The 25,522-nt window shown below is 36.9% G+C and overlaps 1 protein-coding gene across 5 annotated transcripts in view; it reads right to left on the bottom strand.

Moving 5' to 3' along the window:
• The window catches only part of Dym (dymeclin), a 356,427-nt gene that overhangs the window by 293,337 nt on the left and 37,568 nt on the right, over nucleotides 1-25,522 (bottom strand). For all 5 annotated transcript variants that reach the window (XM_026393752.2, XM_026393749.2, XM_026393748.2 and 2 more), the window contains 3 exons: nucleotides 13,845-13,897; nucleotides 9,471-9,564; nucleotides 8,380-8,513 (listed from right to left, as the gene is read on the bottom strand). In XM_026393752.2, coding sequence (XP_026249537.2) covers nucleotides 8,380-8,513; nucleotides 9,471-9,564; nucleotides 13,845-13,897 — 281 coding nt within the window. The remainder of the gene's footprint in view (nucleotides 1-8,379; nucleotides 8,514-9,470; nucleotides 9,565-13,844; nucleotides 13,898-25,522) is intronic.

The raw sequence follows: 25,522 nt of genomic DNA, 5'->3' as shown, positions 1-25,522 counted from the left end.
AGTCACAATTCTGATTTAAAACCCTGCTTAAATGTTAGTATATTTAAGAAATACAGAAAGCTAATTATCAAAATAATAAATCAAACATATTCATCTCTTAAAGAGTTTCACAAACTCAAAATCAATACATAAAACTCAAGCTCTGAAAATCAATGCTGAATGATAAACAATAATTGTGAAAGACACTGGAGTATTTTAGAAATAACTACATTAAAGTAATTCTACAAAATTTTCACAAACATTCCTTCCTAGAATAAGCAGGCTCATAACATTCAAGACTTCAAAATTCTGCAGAATTTCTCATACACCAATTTGGTTTATTTCCCCAAAATCTCTGATTAAGTCTGTGACTACGACACATAGTTACACGGTATATTAGAGAACATAACAATTGATCCAGAAAGAGGATCAAAATCAGCACAAACTCTAGCTATACTCAGAAGTAATTTAGAAGAGCTTAACTTCATTACGTTCCTTTCCTTTTTTTTTTTTTTTTGTAGATAAGAGAGAAACAGATAGGAAATATATTTGGTCTATGACCAGTTTAAGTTTAAAAAAAAATTGTTTTTTTCAATACAACTAATTAATTGAATTTGAAGCCAGAAGGCCTTTCATTATTAAAACCAGTTTTGGAAAAATAACAATAGCTCAATCTCTAAATGTGCAGGATGTTTCTGTGTGCTTCCCATGCCCAGCCTCCATTTTCCAAAATTCTTCACAGATCTTTTCAATAAATCAGAGCTGCCTGTCCTGTTACAGCAAAATCTGAGGGGTTCCACAGGAGCCACTCAAGCGTGAGCAGCAGGGCCTGGGGCTGTAGTTCAGTGGCACAGCGCTTGCCTTGGACATGGGAGGCACTGGGTTCGATCCTCAGCACCACATAAAAAATAATAATAATAACACACAAATAAAATAAAGGCATGCTGTCCATCTGCAACTACAATTTTTTTTTTAAAAAAAGAGTGAACATTACAGAATTCAAGGAAGGAATAATTATTTGATCTGCAACAGAACTGGACAGTTGCTTCCCCTGAGAGTGACAAAGTAAATATTTTCATATAACGGAAATATACACAAAGAGTCCAAAATACCGAGCACTCTCAGTTATAAAATGAGAAGGGGGAAAAGACACACATAATCCACACCTAACTTTGGTTTGATTTTTATTTATTTATTTTTGACTGGAGGTAGAACCCAGGAGCACTTTACTACTGAACTTAATCCCCAGCCTTTTTTATCCTTTATTTAGACTAGTCCTTTATTTAGACTATTTATTTATCCTTTATTTAGTCTTGCTAAGTTGCTTAGGGCCTCACTAAGTTGCTGGGCTGGCTTCAGTCTTAAAATCCTCCTGTGTCAACCTCCTAAATCCCTAGAATTACAGGCCTGAGCCACCATGATCAGCTAAATTTGATTTTAAACGTAAAAATTATCTGTGACTATTGTATTTTATTCACTCTTTAAAGTAAGCTTTACTTGATGAATTTTAACACATATTATTTGAAATTTAACTGTTTTGAATAGCATCAAGCAGAATTTTTGTATCTACACCTCTCTCTCTCTCTCTCTCTCTCTCTCTCTAGTCTTCACCTTCCCTACTGTTCCCCAAACTTAAGGAGGTATCTTAAAACTGGACAAAAAGGGAATGATTTTCAATGGAAAAATTCTTTTGAACAAAAGGGGCAATAAAAATGACAGCAAATAAAATTGCTTAAATAAATATTAATATGCTTGCTTTGTTCAATAATAATAACCTAGTTAAAGGTATTACATTCTTGCTTTGAAATGAAGAATAACAGCTTTAAAAGAAAAGTAGACTATATCATGATTCAGCTTCCCTGAAACCAGAGAACTACATCATTTGTTTGGAAAGAAATTTTAGAGTATTAAAGAAACAAAACTTGATGTTGGTCTTTTTTTTTTTTTTTTTTTTTTTTAATTCAGCAGCCTCTTGAGGAGGAAAGTGCAATAAAGGTAAACAAACTCAACCCGTATTTTTCCTTGTCATTAGAGGAAAAAGAAAGATTTTTCACCTAAGTTAAGCTGTTCCTGGTAATGCTGGAACATGTGAAGCACTGGGTTTGATCCTCAGCACCACATAAAAAATTTATAATAAATAAAATAAAAGCATTGTGGCCATCTACAACTAAAAAAAAAAAATTTTTTTTTAAAGATGTCCTTGTTCAACATACACAAATCAATGAATGTAATTCACCTCATAAATAGAATGAAGGACAAAAATCACAATCATCTCAACATATGCCGAGAAAACCTTTGACAAAATTTAGGACCCACTCATGATAAAAAAAAAAAAAAAAAAAAAAAACACTGAAGAGCAGGTGCAGTGCTTCATGCCTATAATCCCATATAGGCATATAAATCCCATATAATCCCTATAAAATAAATGCTGTGAATGAGGATGGGGATTTGGCTCAGTGGTTAAGCACCTTTGGGGTTTAGTCCCTGTATAAAAAAAAAATTTTAAGTTCCACCAGAAGACTGCTGAAGCTAATAAACTCAGCAAAGTAGGAAAATACAAAATCAACATACAAAGATCAATAGCTTTCCTATATATCAATAATGAATTAGCTGAAAAAGAAATCAGGAAAATAACTGTATTCACAAAGTCAAGAGAGAAAGACACACACACACACACACCTTGGAATAAATCTAATCAAGGAGGTGAAAGAACTCTACAATGAAAATTATAGAAAACTGAAGAAAGAAATTGAAGAAGACACTAGAAGATGGAAAGATTTCCCATTTTCATGGATAGGCAGAATTATCATTGTTAAAATGGTCATATTACAAAAGTGATCTGATCTACAGATTCAGTACAATCCCCATCAAAATACCAATGACATTCTTCACAAAATTAAAAAAAACAGTCATTCATTTGGAAGATGCATGGCTGCTGTCCCACTTGTCTCGGCTGAGCAGCAGGTAGGAGAAGCACCATGGCTGCCCAGGCAGGGGCTAGCAGCTATGCAGCCTGTGGGACTGAGACTGAGCCCCATGCAGGCCTCAGTAGTGCTGTGGAATAGCAGCGGCACAAGAAGTTTGGTTAAAGATGTGGGATGAGGGGCTGGGATTGTGGCTCAGGGATAGAGCGCTTGCCTATCATGTGGGGGCCCTGTGTTCGATCCTCAGCACCACATAAAAATAAATGAATGGAATAAAGGTATTTTGTCCAACTACAACTAAAAAAATAAATATTAAAAAAAAAAAAGATGCGGGATGAGGCACCACAACAGGACACAATTCTGCCTGGGGATTCTGGAGACGAAAAGCTTGAACAACAGCTGGTTCCAACCTCCTACTGGAACCAGCCCATGCACTCTAGGCCTCTGGTAGTGCTGCTGGACAGCTGGGACTGCATGGTGGAGATGCCCATCCTGAAGGACATGGCCATGGTGGCCTATGGTGACGCACAGCAATGCAGGATATCCATGAAAAGGTGCTGAACAAGACAGTGGGTGCCCTGATTGTACCACACCAATGGTACAATCTGGTACTAATCCAATCAGAGAAGACCTAGAGAAATTCAAAGCTCTACAATTAACCATGAGGATCAGTGGCAGCCTCAACATCAAGACAGCTGGGACCAAGGTGTCACCAGCAATATGCCTATGGAATCTGTGAAGCAGACCACAGACTCAACCACATGCCATATCTTGAACCTGTACCTGTGGACCATCGGACTACACCAGGTACTGGGGGAAGGCATAGGTCCAGAGTGGTGAGCAGATACTCAAAGAGGCTTCAGAGCTGCCAGAAGCTGCAGGGAGACCATGAGCAAACCATGGACATCATCTGAATAGGACACACTGGGCTGGCAGCAGCACTACAGGACAAGGCCTTCAGCTTCAATATCCTCTTCAATGACCCCTACCTGTCCTAGGGCATCAAGCAGGCATGATAACCCTGTAGGACCTGCTCTTCACTGCACTGCCAACTCAACGAGCACAACCACCACCTCATCAATGACTTCACTATCAAGCAGATGAGACAAGGGGCCTTCCTGGTGATCACAGGCCACGGGTTGCTGGATCTGGCCCAGGCTCTGAAGGAGGGGGCAGATCCACAGCCTGGTGCTAGACATGCATGTGTCAGAGCTCTTCGGCTTCAGCCAGAGACCCTTGAAGGACACACCCAACCTCATCTACAACCCCCTTTTCCTGTGGTACAGTGAGTAGCCATCCATCATGATTTGCAAGGGGGCAGGCCAGGAGATCTAGGGAGCTATCACAGGCTAGATCCATGACAGCCTGAAAAATGGCTTTGACAAGTACCACTGAACAGTCTCCACACACACTGGACCAGAATGGATCTAGCCATGGGGCACCTGAGCTCAAGAGGACTTCCTGCAGGTATACTCAGTAGTCATGAGTGTGGCCCTCACCTGCATCCCAGCCTCAGACAAAGGACTTGTCCTAGCACCATGTCCCTGTCCCATCCCACCGCCATGGCTCACCCACCCCATGCCCATTCTCCTGGCCAAACTATCAAGCCTTAGGTGGATAGAGACCACACAGGTGATCAGCTATAGCCCATGGAGAGTTCTCCAATCTTAGACTGGAATGTGCAGAGGTGGTACCGCAGAGACTGGGCTGGGTATGAGCGAGGGGATGAGAGACAGAGCAGCTTCCCTGTATCTATCATAGTTGCGCGGTAGCATGAGGGGGCTCATGACCTGTGTCCTTTGCATTCCTCATAGAGCAAAAGAAGTTAGTAGCTAATTCTATCATGAATGTTCTTGTCTGTGTACAATTTTTAGGATATTTAGGGAGGACATGTTTGCTTAGCTATCTACAAAAAGAAAACCTGAGCAAGTTCAAAGTTCAGCAAGTCAATTGAGATTCTTTTCCTTTTCTGTATTGGCACATGCCAAGAGCGATGAGTGGCTGGCACACTTCTCAAGACAATGGATCCTTTCCATTTTTCTTTTTTATGCCTCACAGTGCATTTTTTTTCCTAACTGCTTGTCTTATTTTTAGAATAATTTAGAAAAACAAAACAAAGGCTGTTTTTCCTAATTTGAGAAAATGGACATGGTAGCTCAGAGGAGAGGGAGCGCCCAGGGAGCTTGCTGCCTGATGACTTCTGTCATGGAGAAGGCTGGCCGGAGTGTCCACGACTAGGCATTTGCCATCCTGCTGATGTGGTAAACCAGCAATATTTTGTTTATGACTGTAACCATTTGTATAAATTATTTTGAACAAAAATCCCAGAAAGTAAATAAATAACAAAAGATACATAATAGGAAAAAAAATTCTCAGCAATGCTGCAAGCATCACAATACTTGCCTTCAAATAATATTACAGAGCTACAGTAAGAAAAACTGCATGGTCCTGGCATTAAGACAGACATACAGGCCAATGGAACAGATTACAGGACACAGAGACGAACCCACCCAGATATAGGAGCACCAGAATTATATATTGGAAAAAAGGTAGCCCTTTTAACAAATGGTGCTAGGAAAACTGACTGTAGAAGAATAAAATTAAATTCCTACTTTTTTTTTCCTGGACTCAACTTTTCTTCAATTTATTCTTATTGTTTTATATATGACAGCAGAATGAAATTCAATTCAAATTACACAAATAGGGCCCAATTTTTTAAGCCTCTGGTTGTACACAAAGTAAAGTCATACAATTCATGTTTTCATACATGTACTTAGTGTAATGATGTCTGTCTCATTCCACCATCTTTCCTACCCGCAGGCCCCTCTCCCTTCCTCTCCCTCCCCTTTGCCCTATCTAAAGTTCGTCTATTCCTCCCACACTGCCCCCCAATCCCCATTATGAATCAGCATCCTTATATCAGAGAAAACATTCGGCATTTTGTTTTTTGGGATTGGCTTACTTTTAGCATTGTATTCCCCAACTCCATCCTTAAATTCCTACTTCTTACCCTGCAAAAAGTCAACCCAAAATGGATCAGAGACCTAAGAATTAGACCAGAAACTTTGCAACCGATAGGCAAAAAAATAAAGAATTAACACTTCCAATATACAGACATAGGCAATGACTTCCTCAATAGGATTTCTAAAGCTCAGTAAATAATAAATAAATGGGAAGGCATTAAATTAAAAAGCCTCTGCATGGCAAAGGTAACAAGAACCTACAGAATGGGAGAAAAATATTGGTAGCTACTTTTCCAACAGAGGATTAATATCCAGAATATAATAAAGAACTCTAAAAACTTGCCACCAAAAAGAAAGACAACTGGGCAAATGAACTAAACAGACACTTATCAAAAGAACAAATACAAATAGTCAACAAATATATGAAAAAAATGTATAATATCTAAGCAATTAGGGAAATGCAAATCAAAACTACACTGTAGGGCTGGGATTGTAGCTCAGCGGTAAAGCACTCGCCTAGCACGGGCGGGACACGGGTTCGATCCTCAGCACCACATAAAAAATAAAAGACACTGTGTTGTGTCCATCTACACCTAAAAAATAAATATAAAGAAAAAAAAGAAGTTGTGAGCATTTAAAAAACAAACTACACTGTAGGGGCTGGGGCTGTCACTCAGTGGTAAAGCACTTGCCTTGCATGTGTGAGGCACTGGGCTCAATGCTCAGCACCACATAAAAATAAATACAGATACTGTGTGTTCATCTACAACTGAAAAAACAGAAATAAACAAAAACCTACACTGTGATTTCACCTCACTCCAGTTAGAATGGCAGTCATCTTGAATATGATAATAATAAATGCTGCAGAGGATGTGGGGGAAAAGGAACTCTTTCACATTGTTGATTATATTATGTCTTTTCATTTATTTAAAATGTAATATAATTCCCTCATATATTTAAAGGATAATAACCAGAATTTCTTTTTTTTTTTTTAAAGAGAGAGTGAGAGAGGAGAGAGAGAGAGAGAGAGAAATTTTTTAATATTTATTTTTTAGTTCTCGGCAGACACAACATCTTTGTTGGTATGTGGTGCTGAGGATCGAACCCGGGTCGCACGCATCCCAGGCGAGCGCGCTACCGCTTGAGCCACATCCCCAGCCCTAACCAGAATTTCTTGAGATTTCTGCCATCCACAAATGGTTTTAAGAAATGCCTAAGCATGGGGCTGGGGTTGTGGCTCAGTAGTAGAGCGCTTGCCTAGCATGCGTGAGGCACTGGGTTCAACCCCAGCACCACATAAACAACTTAAATAAACAAAATAAAGGTATTGTGTCCATCTACAACTAAAAATAAAAATAAATGCCTAAGAACATTAAAGGTTAACTGTCATTTCACAGAATCTTTTATTTCCCACAACATTGCTTTTAGAATTTTCAGAATTTAGGAAATATTTCACAAGTGGACATAGAGTTACTCAAAAAAATCAATACATTGTGATTTTTTTTTACCTGAATGAACCATAGACCCTCTATATGTTTATTTTCCTTTGTCAACACTGGATTTTGACATTTAAAAGCATATATATTAGCAATCACAGTGGAGAGAGAATCACTTGTAAGTATATGAAAGTTAAGTGAAATTAAACATGCACAAAATCACAAGGCATAGGGGCCTCAATAAAAAGTGCAAATATTACAAAGTTCTCACATTGCCTGCACCCAGGAATTGGTAAACTTGTCACATATGATCCCTGTCAGTCTGATGAAGGCAGAAAGATATTTTGAAAACAGAATTCAGAAAGGAATGACACTGCTTTGGGCCTCAGAAGAGGAAGTTGGTAGCAAGGGAGTATAACACGTGGCATTCCCAATATTCCATTTGTTAATAATCCTATTTTTTCTTTTACTTCCTAGTTGTAAGTTTTAATGCTAATAAATGAAACACCAGCATCTGATCTTGAAAACTGTAGGCCCACCTAACTTGGGGAAAAAAAAGAGAGAGAGGAAGGGGTGGGGGGAGAGAAAAGGAAAACAAACCTCCAGCAATATCAGAAGAAAATGGTAACTTTTCTCTATATCTTCACATAAAGGTAGATTTCAACATCATAACACTGTCCTTAAAAATGTTATTTCTGGTGAAGCAGCCTCAAACACACCCAGTCTCAAACTGTTGCTATGTCTTGTGAAAGAAAACTTTAACATTTATAAAATCCATAAGTCTGATTGATCATCTCTCTTAATGATATATTCCTCAGAAATTGTATTTAGATTTGACACCTTTGTTTTTTGAAGGAATAAATATTTGTGGGCTTTATATTTATTGAACTTCTTTCTTGTTTCAGATGCATGCAAGTCAAATAAATAAAAGCCTTGTTCCTACTTACTTTCTTATCAAGAAAAAAAAAGTGATGATAGGAAAATTGGAATTTTCAAAGTTATACATCTATTCCTCAAAATTTAGCCTTGTATGTTGCACATACTATACCCAGAACATCTTCAAAAGGGAATGCTTACCAAAACTACCAGGAGACTTTTCTTCATAAGTAAAATGAAGTTGTAACTCCTCATCTGACATTTCACAGATGAACACTTTCAGCAAACAACAAATAATAAACAAAGCGTTATGTGTCTGCCAAATGAAGATGTGACTAAAAAGGAAAGACCAAAAATCATGTAAGAATGATGAGCATGATTATTTCTAGTCAATAATTTCTTCATAATTTGTCAATCATTTTGCCCAGCCTACCTGTAATATTTGATCAATGTCCATATCTTTTAGTGGCTCATTATTACATTGGACCAGTGATACTTACTGCATTCATATTTTACTCTGTGTATCTCCTATAGTGAGTCTACTTATAATAATAACTTCATTGATTCCTGTGGACTGTGTTCTTAACTTTACAGTTTTCCTATATAAAGGTAATTAAAAGCAAAAAAAAAAAAAAAAAAGCTAAAAACTCCAAAAAATTATGATAAAATAATCAGTATGGGCTGGGGTTGTGGCTCAGAGGTACAGTGCTCACCTAGCATATGTGAGGCACTGGGTTCAATTCTCAGCACCACATAAAAATAAAAAAAGGTATTGTGTCCACCTCCAACTAAATAAATAATAAGCAAGCAGTATATGCCAATATGTAACTGGAATTTTAAATGAGGCATCAGCAGTGGCTCAGTATAATGCTTGCTATTTGTACTGATGACCATGAACTCACAAAAAAAGGGATTATATTGGGCTGGGGTTGTGGCTCAGTGGCAGAGCAGTTGCCTAGCATGTGTGAGGCACTAGGTTCGATTCTCAGCACCACATATCAATAAACAAAATAAACATCCATTGACAACTAAAAAAAAATATTTTAAAAAAAGGGATTATATTTCTAAAGTTTGTCCAAAATGCTGAAATCAAAGTTTCCAGAATTTAAAACTTCATTCCAATGACTTATGACACTAACTTAAACCTCTCTTTCACCTTTTCTCCCCTTAATAATCAAAATAAATCCTTCAGAAGAATTTTCTGAAGACCATAGCCTAATTTCACCAATAAATGAAAAATAATATTCATATTATTAAGTGAAAAGCAAACATGATTTAATCAGCCAGCTTACTTCTGACATTCTGCTGAAAGTTTGAGTTCTTTGGTTCTAGAAAGGAAGACCTTAATTAGTGCACCAAGATTTCCTGTTCGAGGATTGTTTTCAACTGCAAGAGAAGAAAATGATTTAAAAAGTTAAAATCAAGCACTAATATCAAAGAGAACATATAGTAACATCTATAAAATCAAATATCAAATTGAAATTGCTTATTGACCAACCTTATGCCAATTTCACATCAATTAGGGAAATAAGCAATAAGAAAAACTGCTTTCTTGGGTCATAATTCTGAACATCAAAGCTATGATTTGCAAAATAAAAAATTATGGGAACAATAGAAGAAAGTGGCTACCTTACCTCAGAATCCAAAATTGTAACTTTGTAGTTAATAGATACATTCATGTACATTAAAATCACAGGGCATTTTATTAAAATACAAATTCTGATTCCACATGTATGAAGTGTGACCTCAGAAGAATCTCATCTTTAACAGTCTCCCAGATGGTGCCCACTATTGCTGGCTGGAGAACTCCACTGTGAGGAGCAAGGTGCCCCATGTACTGCGAGTTAGGGGAGCTTCTGTCCAGCTTTCACAATCAAGAACAGATATGCAGTTAGATGTCAGATATCACTGGAGTTTCAAATTGAAACAAAAATTTCCTAGTTTTCTTTCTAGTTTTGGGTGTAGTTTAATTAAAAATACCTTGAGATTTTCAGGATGAACTGTTTAAAAAAAAAAGTTAAGTATACAAATGTATCTCTGTGGGGTTTAATATTAGCTAGCTTCTGTAAATCAAAGTAAAATAACGAATCCAGGTGTGGTAGTACATGCCTATAATCCCAGCAACTTGGGAGGCTGAGGCAGGATGATCAAAAATTCAAGGCAGGGGCTGGGGATGTGGCTCAAGCCTGTAGCACGCTCGCCTGGCATGCGTGCGGCCTGGGTTCGATCCTCAGCACCACATACAAACAAAGATGTTGTGTCTGCCAAAAACTAAAAAATAAATATTAAAATTCTCTCTCTCTCTCTTAAAAAAAAAAAAAAAAAAAAAAAAAAAAAAAAAGTTCAAGGCAGTCTAGTCTCAGCAAGCTTCTTAGTGAGACTATGTCCCCCCCCCCCAAAAAAAAAAAAGTCTGGGGATGTAACTCAGTGGTAGAATTCCTCAGGGTTCAATCACTAGTGCCCCCAAAATAAATAAATATTGAAAGAAACTAAACTGATGTGACTACTGACATTTAGAATCCCAATTTTAATCTTTGTTCAACAGTCCTTTTATAATGAATGACTTTATAAGTAATCAATTGAATTTGCAAATGGTTATCTATTTAAACACATAATGAATGAAAACAATACTGTTGTTGTTGGAAGGAGCACCCAGGCTACTAGACTGCTGTAATTAAAGCTTCCCACTGGGATGGTACAAGCCTGTAATCCTATCCACTAGGAGGCTTATCAGGAAGATGACAAATTCACAGCCAGCCTAAGCAACTCAGAGAGGGGCTATCTCAAAGAAATTGAAAAAAATAGAAATATACTGGCTCAATCCCCAGTACCACAAAATAAATAAATATATAAAATAATGCTTTGTGTACCTTTTTCATTCATCATGTATTTACATTACACCTGCACTATTTCAGGCACTACAGAGGCACCTGTAAACAGAACCCCCTGTCCTCATGGAGCTTACATTCTAAAACAGGGGAGCTTCTGTCCAGCTTTCACAATCGAGAACAGAAATGCAGTTAAGATGTCAGATATCATTAGAGTTTCACTTAGAACAAAAATTTCCTAGTTTTCTTTCTAGCTTTGGGTGTAGTTTAATTGAAAATTTCTTGAGATTTCAGGATGAACTGTTTGATAAAATTATAAATTAATAAAATTAAAGATGATCTCACTAATTAAATTAAATGAGTTTTTAAAAAATTATGTCTTATGGTAGATTCAAGATTCCAAAAGACTCCCATAGTACAAGGAATGGAATTTAACACCAGCAAAGTTAATTGATAAATATCAAATGTCATGGAAGCTGAAGGAGCTTCAAGAGCCAGAACAGCAACAGAGAACACATGACAGGCAAGCAGAGCAGCAGGATGGGACCTACCAGATAGAAGATTCCGATAAAGCAAAGATCCTAGCATGAACAGTACCATTTATATAAAACTGTGTATATAAATCTAGTCCAGAGCTGGGCACAATGGTGCACACCTGTAATCCCAGTGGCTCGGGAGGCTGAGGCAGGGGGATCCCCAGTTCAAAGCCAGCCTCAGCAAAAGCAAGGCACTAAGCAACTCAGTTAAGACTGTGTCTCTAAATAAAATACAAAGTAGGGCAGGGAATGTGGCTCAGTGGTCAAGTGCCCTGAGTTCAATCCCAGTATCAAAAAATAAATAAATAATTTTTAAAATGAATCAAATCTAGTACAGAGCACTATGAATAGCAGTGATCACCTCTGAGAAATATGGAAAAATTTTTATTTTAGCTGTACCACTGTACTGTTGGAGTTATTGGCAATAAAAATTTATCTTTTATTTTCCTGTTCCTAGAGGTACTTTTAATGACATCCTTCCAATACAATGTTAAGAAAAAAATTATACATTAAAAATAATAGTGGGAAGGTGCTAGGGTTGTAACTCAGTGGTAGAGCACTTGCCTAGCACATGTGAGGCACTGGGTTTGAATCTCAGCACTGAATATAAATAAATAAATAAAGGTCCATTGACAACTAAAAACAATATTTAAAAAACAAAAAATAATAGTAGGGGCTGGGGTTGTGGCTCAGTGATAGAGCACTTCCCTGGCACGCATGAGGCACTGGGTTTGATCCTAAGCACCACATAAAAATAAATAAAAATAAAACAAAGGTAAATAATAATAATTGTGTGTGTGTGTGTGTGTGTGTGTGTGTGTGAGATGATGATGATGATACACATATTTGGTGTGTTTGTCACCATGTATCTGCTGAGTCAATATTACTTCCAATGTTTAAATGCAAGCTTTATAAAAAAAACAAAAAAACAAGTTCACCTTAAAGCCACCATCATAATGACTGCACTGACACCACTGTGATATAAAACTCTATAATTTTCAGCATTAAACTGCCACATGATTTTTGAGAGCCAGCTCTAGATAGAATAAAATTCTGTAATCTATGTTTTAATTGAAGTCAAATACAACAACAGATCTCTATCATTACTAACATAATGTTTCCAAATACAAAAATATTTCATCAAAGACTGTTACTAGTAATGTAGCTGATATGAGAGTTGCCCACACAACTCATATGCTTATCAACAAATCTGATCTGGTCTGGTCTGGTCTGGTTTGGTTTTGTTATGCTGAGGATTGAACTTGGATGTTTTACCATTGAACTGCATCCCTACCCTTTTTTATTTTTTATTTTGAGACAGGGTCTCACTAAGTTGCTGAGGCTAGACTCAAACTTGCAATCTTCCTATCTTAGCTGGGATTATGGCTATGTGCCACCATGCCTGGCAACATGGCTTGATTTTATAACAGATATTAATATCACTTTAAAGATCCTTATACTAGATATTTTATAAACACATTCTCTCTCATTTTCAAAGCAATGATGCACAGTAATTATAGTTATTTGCATTTTAAACCCACATTTTTAAAAAGCAGACACATTCCATTCTAATTACTAGAAGGTAAAGCATTTGAAAAAATGAGGCCAAAAAAGGAAATAGCTGTTGACATAAAACTGTATAACAACTAGATACCATGTGCTATACTGGATATTTCATGTTATATCATTTTTATCCTTTCAACAATCTTGTAAAATAGTTGTTCTTAACCTCAACTTTGATGAGGAAATGAAGGTTCAACTAATAAGTAGCAGAGCAGAAATAAAGATCATAAAAGTATTCTTGATCTCATGCTTTCTACCTTAATATCAAGCTGTTATGGAGAAACTTCCTAATATACTTTTGTGAGTAATAATTATTCTAGCTAACATAGTAACAATAGCACATGCAGTCAGGGCAGGTGGCAAATCACAGGATGAATGGTGAATTCTATATGAACTGTCCATTACTAACCTAATATTTTGATTTTTCCTCTGTATTTCAATATTCACAAATAGAACAAGCTGAAAGAGTACCTATAGCTTAGCACAATCTATTACTACCACTACAAATATAGCTCAGTGCGTGTTAACTGAATGGAATCTTCTGTTAACATCCATAAGTAGTATGAACAGAAATAATTATTACTTATTTCATTATCAAGATACATCACTTCATTAATCCAATTCATATAATATTGACAAAATCTGTAACAGAAAATTTGAAAAAAGTCCCCTACACACATGCATGCCTGCACACACTCGTGCACCACACAAACACACACATACACACCTTCTCCCTTACCTAAAGCCTTGCAGACTGAAATGGTTGCCTCCTCCAAGAGCTTCAACTCAGAACTGGAAAGACAAAATAAGAAAGGTACTTTTTACAACTACAATACCAAATACATATATACTCGTCAGTTAAAGGAATATATAAATAAGAAAAAAAATAATTTTTTAAAATATTGTACACAAGGGAAACAATAAAATGAGAAATATAAAATAAAACTTTAAGCTGAGAGTGACTGCTAATCCCAGCTACATGGAAGGCTAAAGCATGAGGACTGGAAGTTCAAAGTCAGCCTCAGCAACATAGAAAGACCTTAAATAACTTAGTGAGACCCTATCTCTGAATAAATTACTTTTTTAAAAAGGCTGCAGATGTGGCTCAGTGGTTGAGCACCCCTGGGTTCAATCCCAAGTACAAAATAATAATAATAATAAAGATATAATCCAGATCAAACCAACAATAAAAAGTCAATCCATGGAACAGATAAAAGTATTTGTAAATCATATTATGATAAGGCTTTGATATCCAAAATTACTTGAAAAACTCCTACAACTCAACAACAACAATAAAAACCACCTAACTAAAAAAGAGGCAAAGGTCTTGAATGGCCATTTTTCTAAAGAAGATGTACAAATGACCAATAAGCAACTGAAAAGATGTTCAATGTCACTAATTATTCCAGAAATGCAAATTAAAACCACAGTGACAACCAACTGTATGTTTATAATCTTTACCCCATTAGGATGACTACTATCAAGAAAAGAAAAGGAAGCCAGGCAGGGTGGCACATGCCTATAATCCCAATGGCTTGGGAGGCTGAGCAAGAGTTCAAAGCCAGCATCAACAGCTTAGCAAGGCACTAAGCAACTCAGTGAGACCCTGTCTCTAAATAAAATACAAAATAGGGCTGGGGATGTGGCTAACTGTTCCTGAATACAATCCTTGGTACCCCACCCCAAAAAATAAATAAAAAATAAATACGGAGGGGAGGGGAAGGGGAGGGGAAGGGAAGGGAGGGGAAGGGAGGGGAGGGGACGGGAGGGGAGGAAAGGAACAAGTCTGAACAAAGATGTGGAAAAACGTACTGGTGTGCTGCTAATAAGCATGTAAAATGATGCATCCACTGTTGAAAACATATGAAGGTTCAAATAGTTCAAAGTTAAAAAGAAAATAGGATTTCCACCTGATCCAGCAATTCCCACTTTGTACACCCATGTTCACAAAAGTATTACTGACAAGAGCCAAATGGTAGAAGCAACTCAACTGTCCACTAAATAATAGATGAATAAAGAAAATACAGCACATACATACAATGGAGTATTCTCTGACTTAACAATAAGGAAATTCAGACATATGCTATAATATGGATGAGCTTTGACAACGTTATGCTAAGTGAAATAAGGTAGTCACAAAAAGATAAAATTGTATGATTCCTCCTATATACAGTACTTAGCTGACAAATTTATAGAAAAAATTAGAAAGTGGTTGCCAGGAGCTGGGGAGAAGGATAATGGGGAGTTTGTTTTCAGTTACTACAGACTTTCCAACAGAGAACATGGAAAAGTTCTAGAGATGGAAGGTGTTCATGATTACAAGAGACGGAGCATGTACTCAATGCCACAGAACTGTACATTTGAAGTTAGCTAAAATGACAAATTTTTCTTGTATTTCAATTCCATATTTTTAAAAGGTACATTCTCACACCAGTTTACTTACCAGATAAGTGACCCTGGAATAATTTCCTAACTTCAATATCATAGCTTCTTCATATATAAGAGATACTAGTACCTTTATAAGCTTGATTCTATGGTTAAATTATAAAATACCTATAAAGCACTCATAACATTTCCTAGCACAAAGTAAACTCTCAGTAAATAATAGCTATTATTGGCTCCAAAATGTAGTGGCCTTTTTCTCCCTAATTAAATTAAAGTAATGCCTTCTATTTATAGAACCTGTAAATGTCTTTCAAAGCATTTTTTCAAATTTATCAGTGCATTTAAATCCCATGAAAATCTCTTCTAGTGAACAGGACCATTATAAGCCTAATTTCTTATAAATAAGCAAACTGAGGTTTCCAGAGAGGATTAGTGACAGTACAGGAATGAGAAGTCTGAGAAGAGGCAACAGTTTCCAGCCTGGACACCTGGTTAATCACATGCCCTTTTCTTCCAACACAGGTAATACAGAAAATTCTCCAAGTGAGCAACTCTACTGTAGCTGGTTTTAAAATCCCTACCTGCCTCCCCAAGAGTTCTCTGCTGATAGTGATGAAGGACATTTTTTAAAAGAGCAATCTTTTAGCATTAAGGCTTTTTACAAAGAAATTTTAGAGAAACTGAGGAAGAAAACTGAATGCTTTGAGACAGTTCTAAAACTATCCAGTATGGTAACTACTAGCTACAAGTAGTTACTCACCACTTCAAATGTGGATATTCCAATTAAAATGTGTTGGAACATACCATATTGCAAATATTTTTTTTTAAATGGAAAATATTTCATTCATAATTTTATATTAGTAAAATCATAATATTTGGGATATACTGGATTAAATACATCATTCAAATTAATTTTATCTATTTCATTTCACTTTTTCAGTGTGGCTACTAGAAATTTTAAATCACATGGATGGCTCCCCTTAGATTCATATTGAACAGATTGCTAGACCCTACTTCTCAAAAACTGAAGACGTATCACCAGGGCTGGGAAATGTAGCTGTGGTAGAGCACTTGCCTGTAGGCAACAAAGCCCTGGGATCCATCTCCAGTACCACAAAAAAAAAAAAAAAAAAAAAAAAGAAAAGAAAGAAGAAATGTTACCACATACAGAAAACTAAGACCCAACAACATGTGCATATGCCAGTACCTTAAAAATCTCAACTTACATTCATATTAGAAAGGGTGAATATGATTTTGAAGAGTTAAATCTTTCAGGTTCATATGAAATTGATTCAGGGAGCAAGATAAACTAGAAATGATCTCACAGTGGTTTATAGGTCTCCAGTATTTGCCATTCTATAGATGTTTTCAGAGTGCCTGCCAGCCCCACAATGTCTCTCTGCTGTCTGTCTGCCTTACACCTTTTTTTATCTACCTCCCCACCGACTATTTAGAGATGAGCAGAAGCAGGTGTGTCAGCATGACCCCCACACCTCTGGCCATAGCTGCGACTGAATCAGGGTCTGACAGGCAACCTGAGCCAAGCCTGAAGTTCTGGGGAATTTGGAATTGAGATGGAAAAACAGGCTTTCCATATGGCTGGAACTTGGCTGCAAAACTGAGCATTATGAGAGGCCACCCTCTCCCCACTGAGAAACAGAAAGCCAGTTCACAAGAAAGATGAATAAAAGAGCTTTGCCGAAAAAAAAACAAACAGAAACGACTCTTGGGATTCCTGCGGGCCTTCCAATTCTCAGTTCCAGTTCTTCCTGAAGCCTGGCTGTGTTCCTAATCTTGGAATCTGTGAAATGCCCCTGTCTCTTCATCACATATTCCCCTCTTTGTCACACAGCCTAAGTCAAACTGATTTTTGTTAATATCAAAAGACTTCTAATTAATTTAAAAACTGCGGTCAGATTTTAAAATACACATTAGTATTTAATTAACAGAAATTGGGAACCATGAATTACTCAGTGTTTTGGTTACTCAGGCAAAAAGTAAAGAGGCATAAAATGCAAAGGACTGTAAAGAGTTTTATGAGGTCAATAACTAGGCCACATGCATAAAATCTGTTTCACTGGTGCTTCTACATTTTTCAGTAAAATGACACTCTCTTTTATAACTGGCTAGAACCAAGAGCTTCAATTATATACATGACTACAACCTTCAGAAGTTATTAAATCTGGTTCATTCAATAAACACTGACTAGGCACCAAAGGTATGCTGGGCTCTGTGAAAAGATCCCTTTGCTTACAAATTATATGGAGGAATGAAGAAGCCAGACTGCTTGGTGCAGGACAAGTAAAAAATTAAGACCAGCCTTGTGTGTGAGCTCACAGGATGTGTACCAAAACTCCCCTGGGTGGAATCAAGGAAGAAGGAACATCTGTCCTAAAGAACCAACAGAAGTGAGACAAGGGTTATGGCAGTCACAGAGACCCTGGCACATTCTGAGACCTGAAGGTCAATCAACATGGGAATGGCAAACTATTAAGCTGGGAAAGTATGCCTGATGGCTGGAATATGGAGTTCAGTGCCTCAACTTCCTTTCAATAGCAAGTTGCTAGGTGTTCCCAAAACAGGGTTTTGATTTATCTTTAATATAATATTAGCCTTTAAAAAGGAATTAAGTCCAACATTTAAGGTTGGTATGGACATTACTTTTTCCAAGAAACCTTCTTGATCACCAGGTGAGACAGGTAAGAAAAGCACCCAATCATAAAACTGAGCCCACAGTAGTAAGATGGCCCAATTGCTTGTCTGTGAGCTCCTTGTTCATCACAGCACTCTCAGTCTGGTACAAAGCAGGCACTTAATAAAAATTTACTAAATGAATAAGTGCCACTGTCAGGCACTTCCTTGGCAGAGGACAAAACTATTTCCCCTTGCTCCTGAAGAAACACTTCCTACTTTCCAGCCCTCGAGGCAAGCTCTGACCTCAGGTTTAAATTTTTATTAAAATATTTTAAAAGATGTTTTTTCCAAGTGTAAAAGAAAGTGTCTTTTTGAAGCAGTCTGATTTCTTGGAAAGCTCCCCCTTATGTCAAGCCAGCCAGCACCTGCCTTGCGTGATGAGGCCCCCCAGATCTGGCTCCCCCTGCATGTGGCCACCACTGCTCCCTGCCTCAGCAATCACCACTTCCTGGAGAAAACATCTTCAGTGCCTAGATTATATTCTCTATGGGAACAAGGAAAGTGCTTCAGTCACTCGTGCATCGCCTACTATGCCTGGCTTGGCCAAAATAAAAACTCCTGGTAGTTATCTGTTCATTAAAGGATTCACGGGGCTCTATCTGTTGTAGTACTCCTGCAATTTCTGCACTCTGAAGTGTTATTTATTTCTACAAAGGAAATCAGCCAGGCACATCCCTGCCAAAACCAACACACTGATTGTTATAATAGAATTTCTTTCCTCTCATCCCTCCATTCTCCAGTTTTCTAAACTTACTGGAACATTTTAAGAATAATCCGCTTTCCCTTTTGCTTGACTTTGAGCCATAATGAGGTGGTAAGCAACTGGGGTGGTTGGTAACTGTCACGGCCTGTTATAGGCATCTATGCATGGTACTGTTTTAGTTAAACAAATGAGCTCAGATGTTCTGGCAGCAGGCAACTAACAAATCATCGTTTGCAGTAAATAAAAGTAAAATGGTACTGCAAAAACATGCCAATGTTTCCAAGACAATTACAATTAGAAACCGAATGTTGTTTTTGAAGGCAGACTCGGGACACTGGAAACATGCAAAAAGGGGGCAAAAAGGCAGCAAATATCCACAATACTTCAGATTAAATATATTAGAACCACACAGAGTACTTCAAACTTACTAAATACATAAACTCCATACCTCTAGATCAATTAGAAAATTGTCAACAGTGGAAGATTATATAAATACTTAACAATAATACTCTCTTAGTCAAACCTGTGCTAAACAAACTAACTTACATAAACAATCATATTGATGCAAACACCAGATAAGACTACCTAAAGCAATTCTTATTATGTGAAGGAACATCAGGCACCCTCTTCTCAAACCTTGGCCACACCATCATTTGGGCAGCATCACAGAAAGGGAATCTTAGTTTTATTAGTGATATCCTAATGAACTTGAAACTAAAAGTACCCCAAAATTTCACACACATATACATTTCATAAGAAAATCTTTAGCAGATCTAGTAAGTTTTCCATAGTTTTAAGAACCTCCACTGGGCTTCCCTGAAGATAATTAATTCACCAAGAAAATAATTAATAAAATTTTCACAACCACAAGGAAGTTTTTAAACATTACTGCTGCCATTTCTGGGCTATATTCTAAACCTATTTACCTCCTTACTTTGATTTCAGGAAAAGATATCCCAGGGGAGAAAGATATCCCACACACCTCTGTAAGAGCACTGCTACAAAATTCCACAAGAGGACTGGGATTGTGGCTCAGAGGTAAAGCGCTCACCTAGCATGCATGAGGCACTGGGTTTGATCCTCAGCACCACAGAAAGTAAAATAAAGATATTGTGTTCACCTATAACTAAAAAAATAATTTTTTTAATTCCACAAGAAATACCAATAATACAACAAATTCATATTCTCTCTCTCTCTCTCTCTCTCTCTCTCTCTCTCTCTCTCTCTCTCTGGTCCTGGAGATTGAAGCCAGGGGTGCTTAACCACCCAGCCCTTTTTACTTTTTACTTTGAGACAGGATCTAACTAAATTATTTAGGACCTTGCTAAGTTGCTGAGCTCTAAACTTGTGATCCTACTGCCTCAGCCTCCCAAGTAGTGTGCATCACTGGACTCACCTCCAAATTACTTCTAAACCTGTTGATCAATGTAATCTATGCCACCTCTGCTAAATCTGCCAACATATAACATGACAAAGTTAAGTTACTGGGGAGTGTTCATAACAGAGAAGACTGGAAAGGTAAAACAGAGAAAAATAATAAACTGCTATTTAAGGAGTTTGGATTTTATCCCAAATGTAATGAGGAGTCATTAAGCAAAATATCAAAAACACACACTAGGAGGATAGGAAGGGCAGCAGAATAGAATAGTCAATATGATTGATGTATGTACGTTCCATGTATGTATTATATGTCAAAATACATTCTGCTGTCATGTATGACTAAAAAAAATTAAAAATAAAAACACACACACACTAGCAAAACTCAACATAACAGCAACAGCAGCAAGGAACAGTGGTTAAAAACCTGACTCTGCTTGGCGCTGTGGTGCATGCGTGTAATCCTAGCAGCTCAGGAAGCTGAAGCAGGAGGATCATAAGTTCAAAGCCGGTCTCAGCAATTTAGCAAGGCCCTAAGCAACTTAGCAAGACCCTGTCTCAAAATAATAAATAAATATCTGACCCAACTGATGACCTGATGACACAGGTAGGAGAGCAAGAAGTTGTCCTCATCACCAGTTGATAGGTGTGGCTGTTGGAGGAAGGCCCTCATATCTGCTGTCCTGAACCCCTTTACCTTGGTGTTTGAAGCAGACACAATGAACCCAGCCAACCCTACTCATCCAAGACTGTGTCTAACCCCAGTAGATTTTCCAAGCAAGCTCACATTAGGGGACAGAAGTGATGGCGTGACCAAAAGCCAGCCACAGAGCTTCAAGGGCTGCCCAAGAAGAGTTGGCAGACTAGGTTCTTTTTCCCAGTGGTTTTATAAAGATAAATGTAGATAAAGAATATCATGTTTATAAAATATTAGTTTGAAAAAAATCTGACCCTGACTATAACTATCCTGAGATTTTTAGCAAAAAAAAAAAAAAAGAAATTTTAAAAAGATAATTAGAACAACAACAATAATAATAGTAATGCCTCTACTAGCACATATGATAGGACCTAACCATGAGTCCACAACAACATAATTAACAACTGTTGCCAAATGTCAGGCTACCACACTTGGATACACCACTAACTGTTACTAAATCAGAACATGGGAAGTACATAATCTTTAAAAATTCTGGTTAAATTCCACCAAAATTTTATACCAAATTAAAATACTAGAAGGAATTTCAACAGCAAGAATAGGTAATGTCTCTGCAACCACTAGATTCACAGGTTGATCACTTTCAAAATGTGTCCACCAAATATACTACTTTTCAATTTAACCACTACCATCAATTAACAAAATTCAAGCTCACTACATACACGTGGATTTTCAAACTGTGTGTATACAAATTGTAAAGTTGAATATTTAAGTCCCAGAGTCCATATTTCCTATTGGTATGAACTAGTCATGTTACTTAGTTTGAGTCTCAGTTTCCTCCTCTATAAAAAGAAGGAGGGAGTCCACCATCTCATGATAGTTGTAAGAAACATATGGCAATGTATGGAAAGTGCCTGACACACAGCTCAATCAAGTTTCCTAACCCTCAACAGCTACAACAACAACAAAAACCCCACAAGTATTAAACTGTTAAACATGTATTCCTTAATACACTTAAAAGAAATTTACCAGCATTACACGTCTTCCCAAATTAGGAGGGAAGCAGGTAAAACTTAGGCAGTTTCACATAAAAGTAGGTGATATGCCGGGCATGGTGGTGCACTCCTACAACCCCAGAGGCTCAGGGGGCAGAGGATCATAAGTTTGAGGCCAGCCTCAGAAACTTAATGAGACTCTCTCAAAATAAAACATAAAAGGGGATATGGCTCAGTGGTTAAGCACCCCAGGTTCAATCCCTGGGGTGCCTCAAAAGAAAGCAACAGTCCTGTTTCTTGATTGTGATGGTGGTTTAATGAATCTACATATATGATAAAACAGTATAAAAATGCTATATAGACACACACACAAATGGATGCAAGTGTAACCAATCAATGAACTCTAGGGATTGTACCAAAGTCAGTCTCCTGGTTTTGATACTGCATTGTAGTTGTGCAAAATGTTACAGTTGAGGGGCTGGGGATGTGGCTCAAGCAGTAGCGCGCTCGCCTGGCATGCGTGCGGCCCGGGTTCAAGCCTCAGCACCACATACAAACAAAGATGTTGTGTCCGCCGAAAACTAAAAAATAAAATATTAAAAAAATATATCTCTTTCTCTTTCTCTCTCTCTCTCTCTTTAAAAAAAAAAGTTACAGTCGAGCAAAAGGTGCTAGGGACCTGTATTTTTTTTTTTTTTTTGCAACTTTCCATGAATCTAAGTAATTTCTAAATAAGTTTAAAAAGGTGAACCATAAAAATAAAAAACTATTCAAACATATACAAAAAGTTAATAAATATACACTTCTTTAAAATATATACAAAAACAATTCTATATGAACAAGATTATGCTGTGCAATGGTTTTATGACTGGCTTTTACCACTGAATATGCTGTAGATTCTTTTCCTTGTCTACAAACATATGACCATTTCTAATGGCTATGTTGTCCCAACATGCAGATGTACCATTATTTATTTGTTTGTTTATCTATCTACCTACCTATCGAATCTCCTTACTTGTGGACATTTAAGTTGTTAGCAATTATCTGCTATCATAAATACTGTTATGAATGTCTTTATGTATGTATCTTTCTACACATATTTCTGAAATCATCCCCTTTAACATAAATTCTAGAAGTCTAATGGTTAGGTCAATGAACATTTCTGTACTAAAAAGTTTCATAAATTATATGACAGAAAGATTTAACCAATTACCCATCAACACTGCTTAACTGTGGCTTGTAAGTGCCCACATAATGCTAAATTTGTAAAATTATAAAATCAGATCTTTTGACACCAAAACTTGTGGTCTTTATACTTAGATAAACATGGATTGGCAGTAAGCAATCATAAGATTCTTTATTGCAAATATAGCCACCATCACCCCTAAAATGGCCCGTAAGGAGGAATTCATCAAGGATATGGTGTCTATCTAGTCAATAATTAACATAACACCATAAATGTAGAACAAATTCTTCAATACCACCTAACTCTTTACTTGCATTAGATAATCAATTTTTGAATTAAATAACATGGAGGGTGTTGTATAGTTTACAAGTCCTCTGGATTTGAACTCCATGTTACAATCCCTTGGCATGAAAAAAAAGCTCTAGCCTTAACTTCAAGAATGGTCTAGCAGCAGGGCCAGCTGTAGTGGTACAAACTCCACAATCCCAGCAATTCCGGAGATGAAGCAAAAGGATTGCAAGCTCCAGACAAGCCTCACCAATTTAGTGAGACTCTCTCTAAAAATAAAATTTAAAAAATAGGGCTGGGAGTGTAGGTCAGATGTAGAGCATCCCTGGGTTAAATCCCTAGTATCTCAAAAAAAGAAGTGGGAGGAGGGAAGGAAGGAGGAAGGAAGGAAAAAAGAAAAAGGGCTGGGGGTATGGCTCAAATGGAGAATCTATAGGTCTTGAATTCAATCCCCAGAACCTAATATATATATTTTTTTTTTTAAAAGAATAATCTAGTGAGCATGCACAAATGTTCAGTTGTGATAGAAAAATAAAAATAAAGGGTGATCTGGCTGTAATATCTGTCACCCCACTGATCACCAGGGTTGGTTTGGCTGATCTGGCTAGCTAGGCAGGTGTACCCTTTGTCCCTCACAGCTCCATGTGAGTCCCTCCTGAAGCCACGTGCTCAAAGAGGACAACCTTCCCTGACAGAGGACCTTTCTTCAGTCAAGGGTATACAAGTAGCTGTGTTCCCCTGCTAGAATCTCCAAACAAGCACTCAAGAAAAGCAAATAGGCAAAAATCTATTGGGGGAAAATTATAATAGACTTCTGAACACAGATTTGCTGAACAATCAAACTATAATTATGAGGTCCATAAAATAAATACTGACAATGATTAAGTCCCTTTCACTGAAAATTCTGCTGTAATTGCTTCAAACTTGACACTTTATATTAATAATTTCATTTTTCAGCCCACAACATACCTATTCTGACAAATACATAATATTTGTCAGTTTAAGAAAAGAGACTGATAAATTAACAAGTAACCATTCAGAAAAGTATAGAAGCATTTCTAGAGAATCCCCTCTGCCTTACCTTAGCAAAGAGAATTATAGACATCATTCACAAAATGAATAAGAATCAGCCCATTCAGTGGTTAAACAGTGGAAAGAGTAATGTTTTTGAAGGACCTATTTATAGCAAAAAGTCAAAGGATAAAAACTGCATATAAATTTATCATTGAAATTTTTAATGCATCAAACAGAACCAAAAAGGTGTTTATATTCATGTGATTTCACACACAATTCTGTATTCTGTCATTCAACTGTCAAAATGAAACAACTGTAACTACTAAACTGTCAAAACTCAGGCAACTACCATGCTAGATAATGTTGCATTTATTTTCTCAAGAAAGCAAGAGGGGAAAAAAAGACTTTAAAAAAATCAGAATCCAACCAATACAGTGAGAAAAAAATCAAGGCTGCACTTGAAGTAAAACTCGCTTGCTCCTTTATGTTAATGCTTTAAAGGATGCTAGTTGTTTCTCCCCATTTAAACTTCAAAGTTTTAGGGAGTTAATTCTGGGCAAACTCAATCATTTCTAAAATAATTGTGCATAGAAAGGTATGAATGAAAGAACAAGAAAAAAAGGTTCTAACTCAAAATACAAAAACTAAACTTCTTGTGGTCCCTCAATTTGAGAAAATAAAGATGGCCAAGAAAAGTCTTAAATTATGTATTCAATTAGTAAAATGGCCTAGCACATTATTTTGGTCAACATCCAAGAAACCAATGATGAAAGAACTAGAAAAGAATTTAGAAGACAGTTTAGTAGTTATCCCAGGCCCACCTCTGTGACAGAGCAGACTGTTTCAATTTGAAAAGTTGCAATAAAATTGTACACAAAGTGTGCCAAAGAATTTAAAAACACAAAAACAGGCACCAAAGAGTCAGAGAAAAAAATAATTTTACAATCATTTAATTGTTTCTTTCAGTCAGAAACTTGTAACCCAATTCAACAAAATCTCTTTTCCTGTTTCTCAACTGGGGAAAGAGATTAAAAAACTTTGAGAAAGGATCATTCAGGCAGCTCCTCTAAGCAGAGAAAAGATACATACACTCCGTTGAAGACAGATAAAAAATATTGGA

The sequence above is a fragment of the Urocitellus parryii genome, chromosome 13, assembly GCF_045843805.1.
Source record: "Urocitellus parryii isolate mUroPar1 chromosome 13, mUroPar1.hap1, whole genome shotgun sequence".
NCBI lineage: Eukaryota > Metazoa > Chordata > Mammalia > Rodentia > Sciuridae > Urocitellus > Urocitellus parryii.
This window is presented reverse-complemented; position numbering and strand designations above follow the sequence as displayed.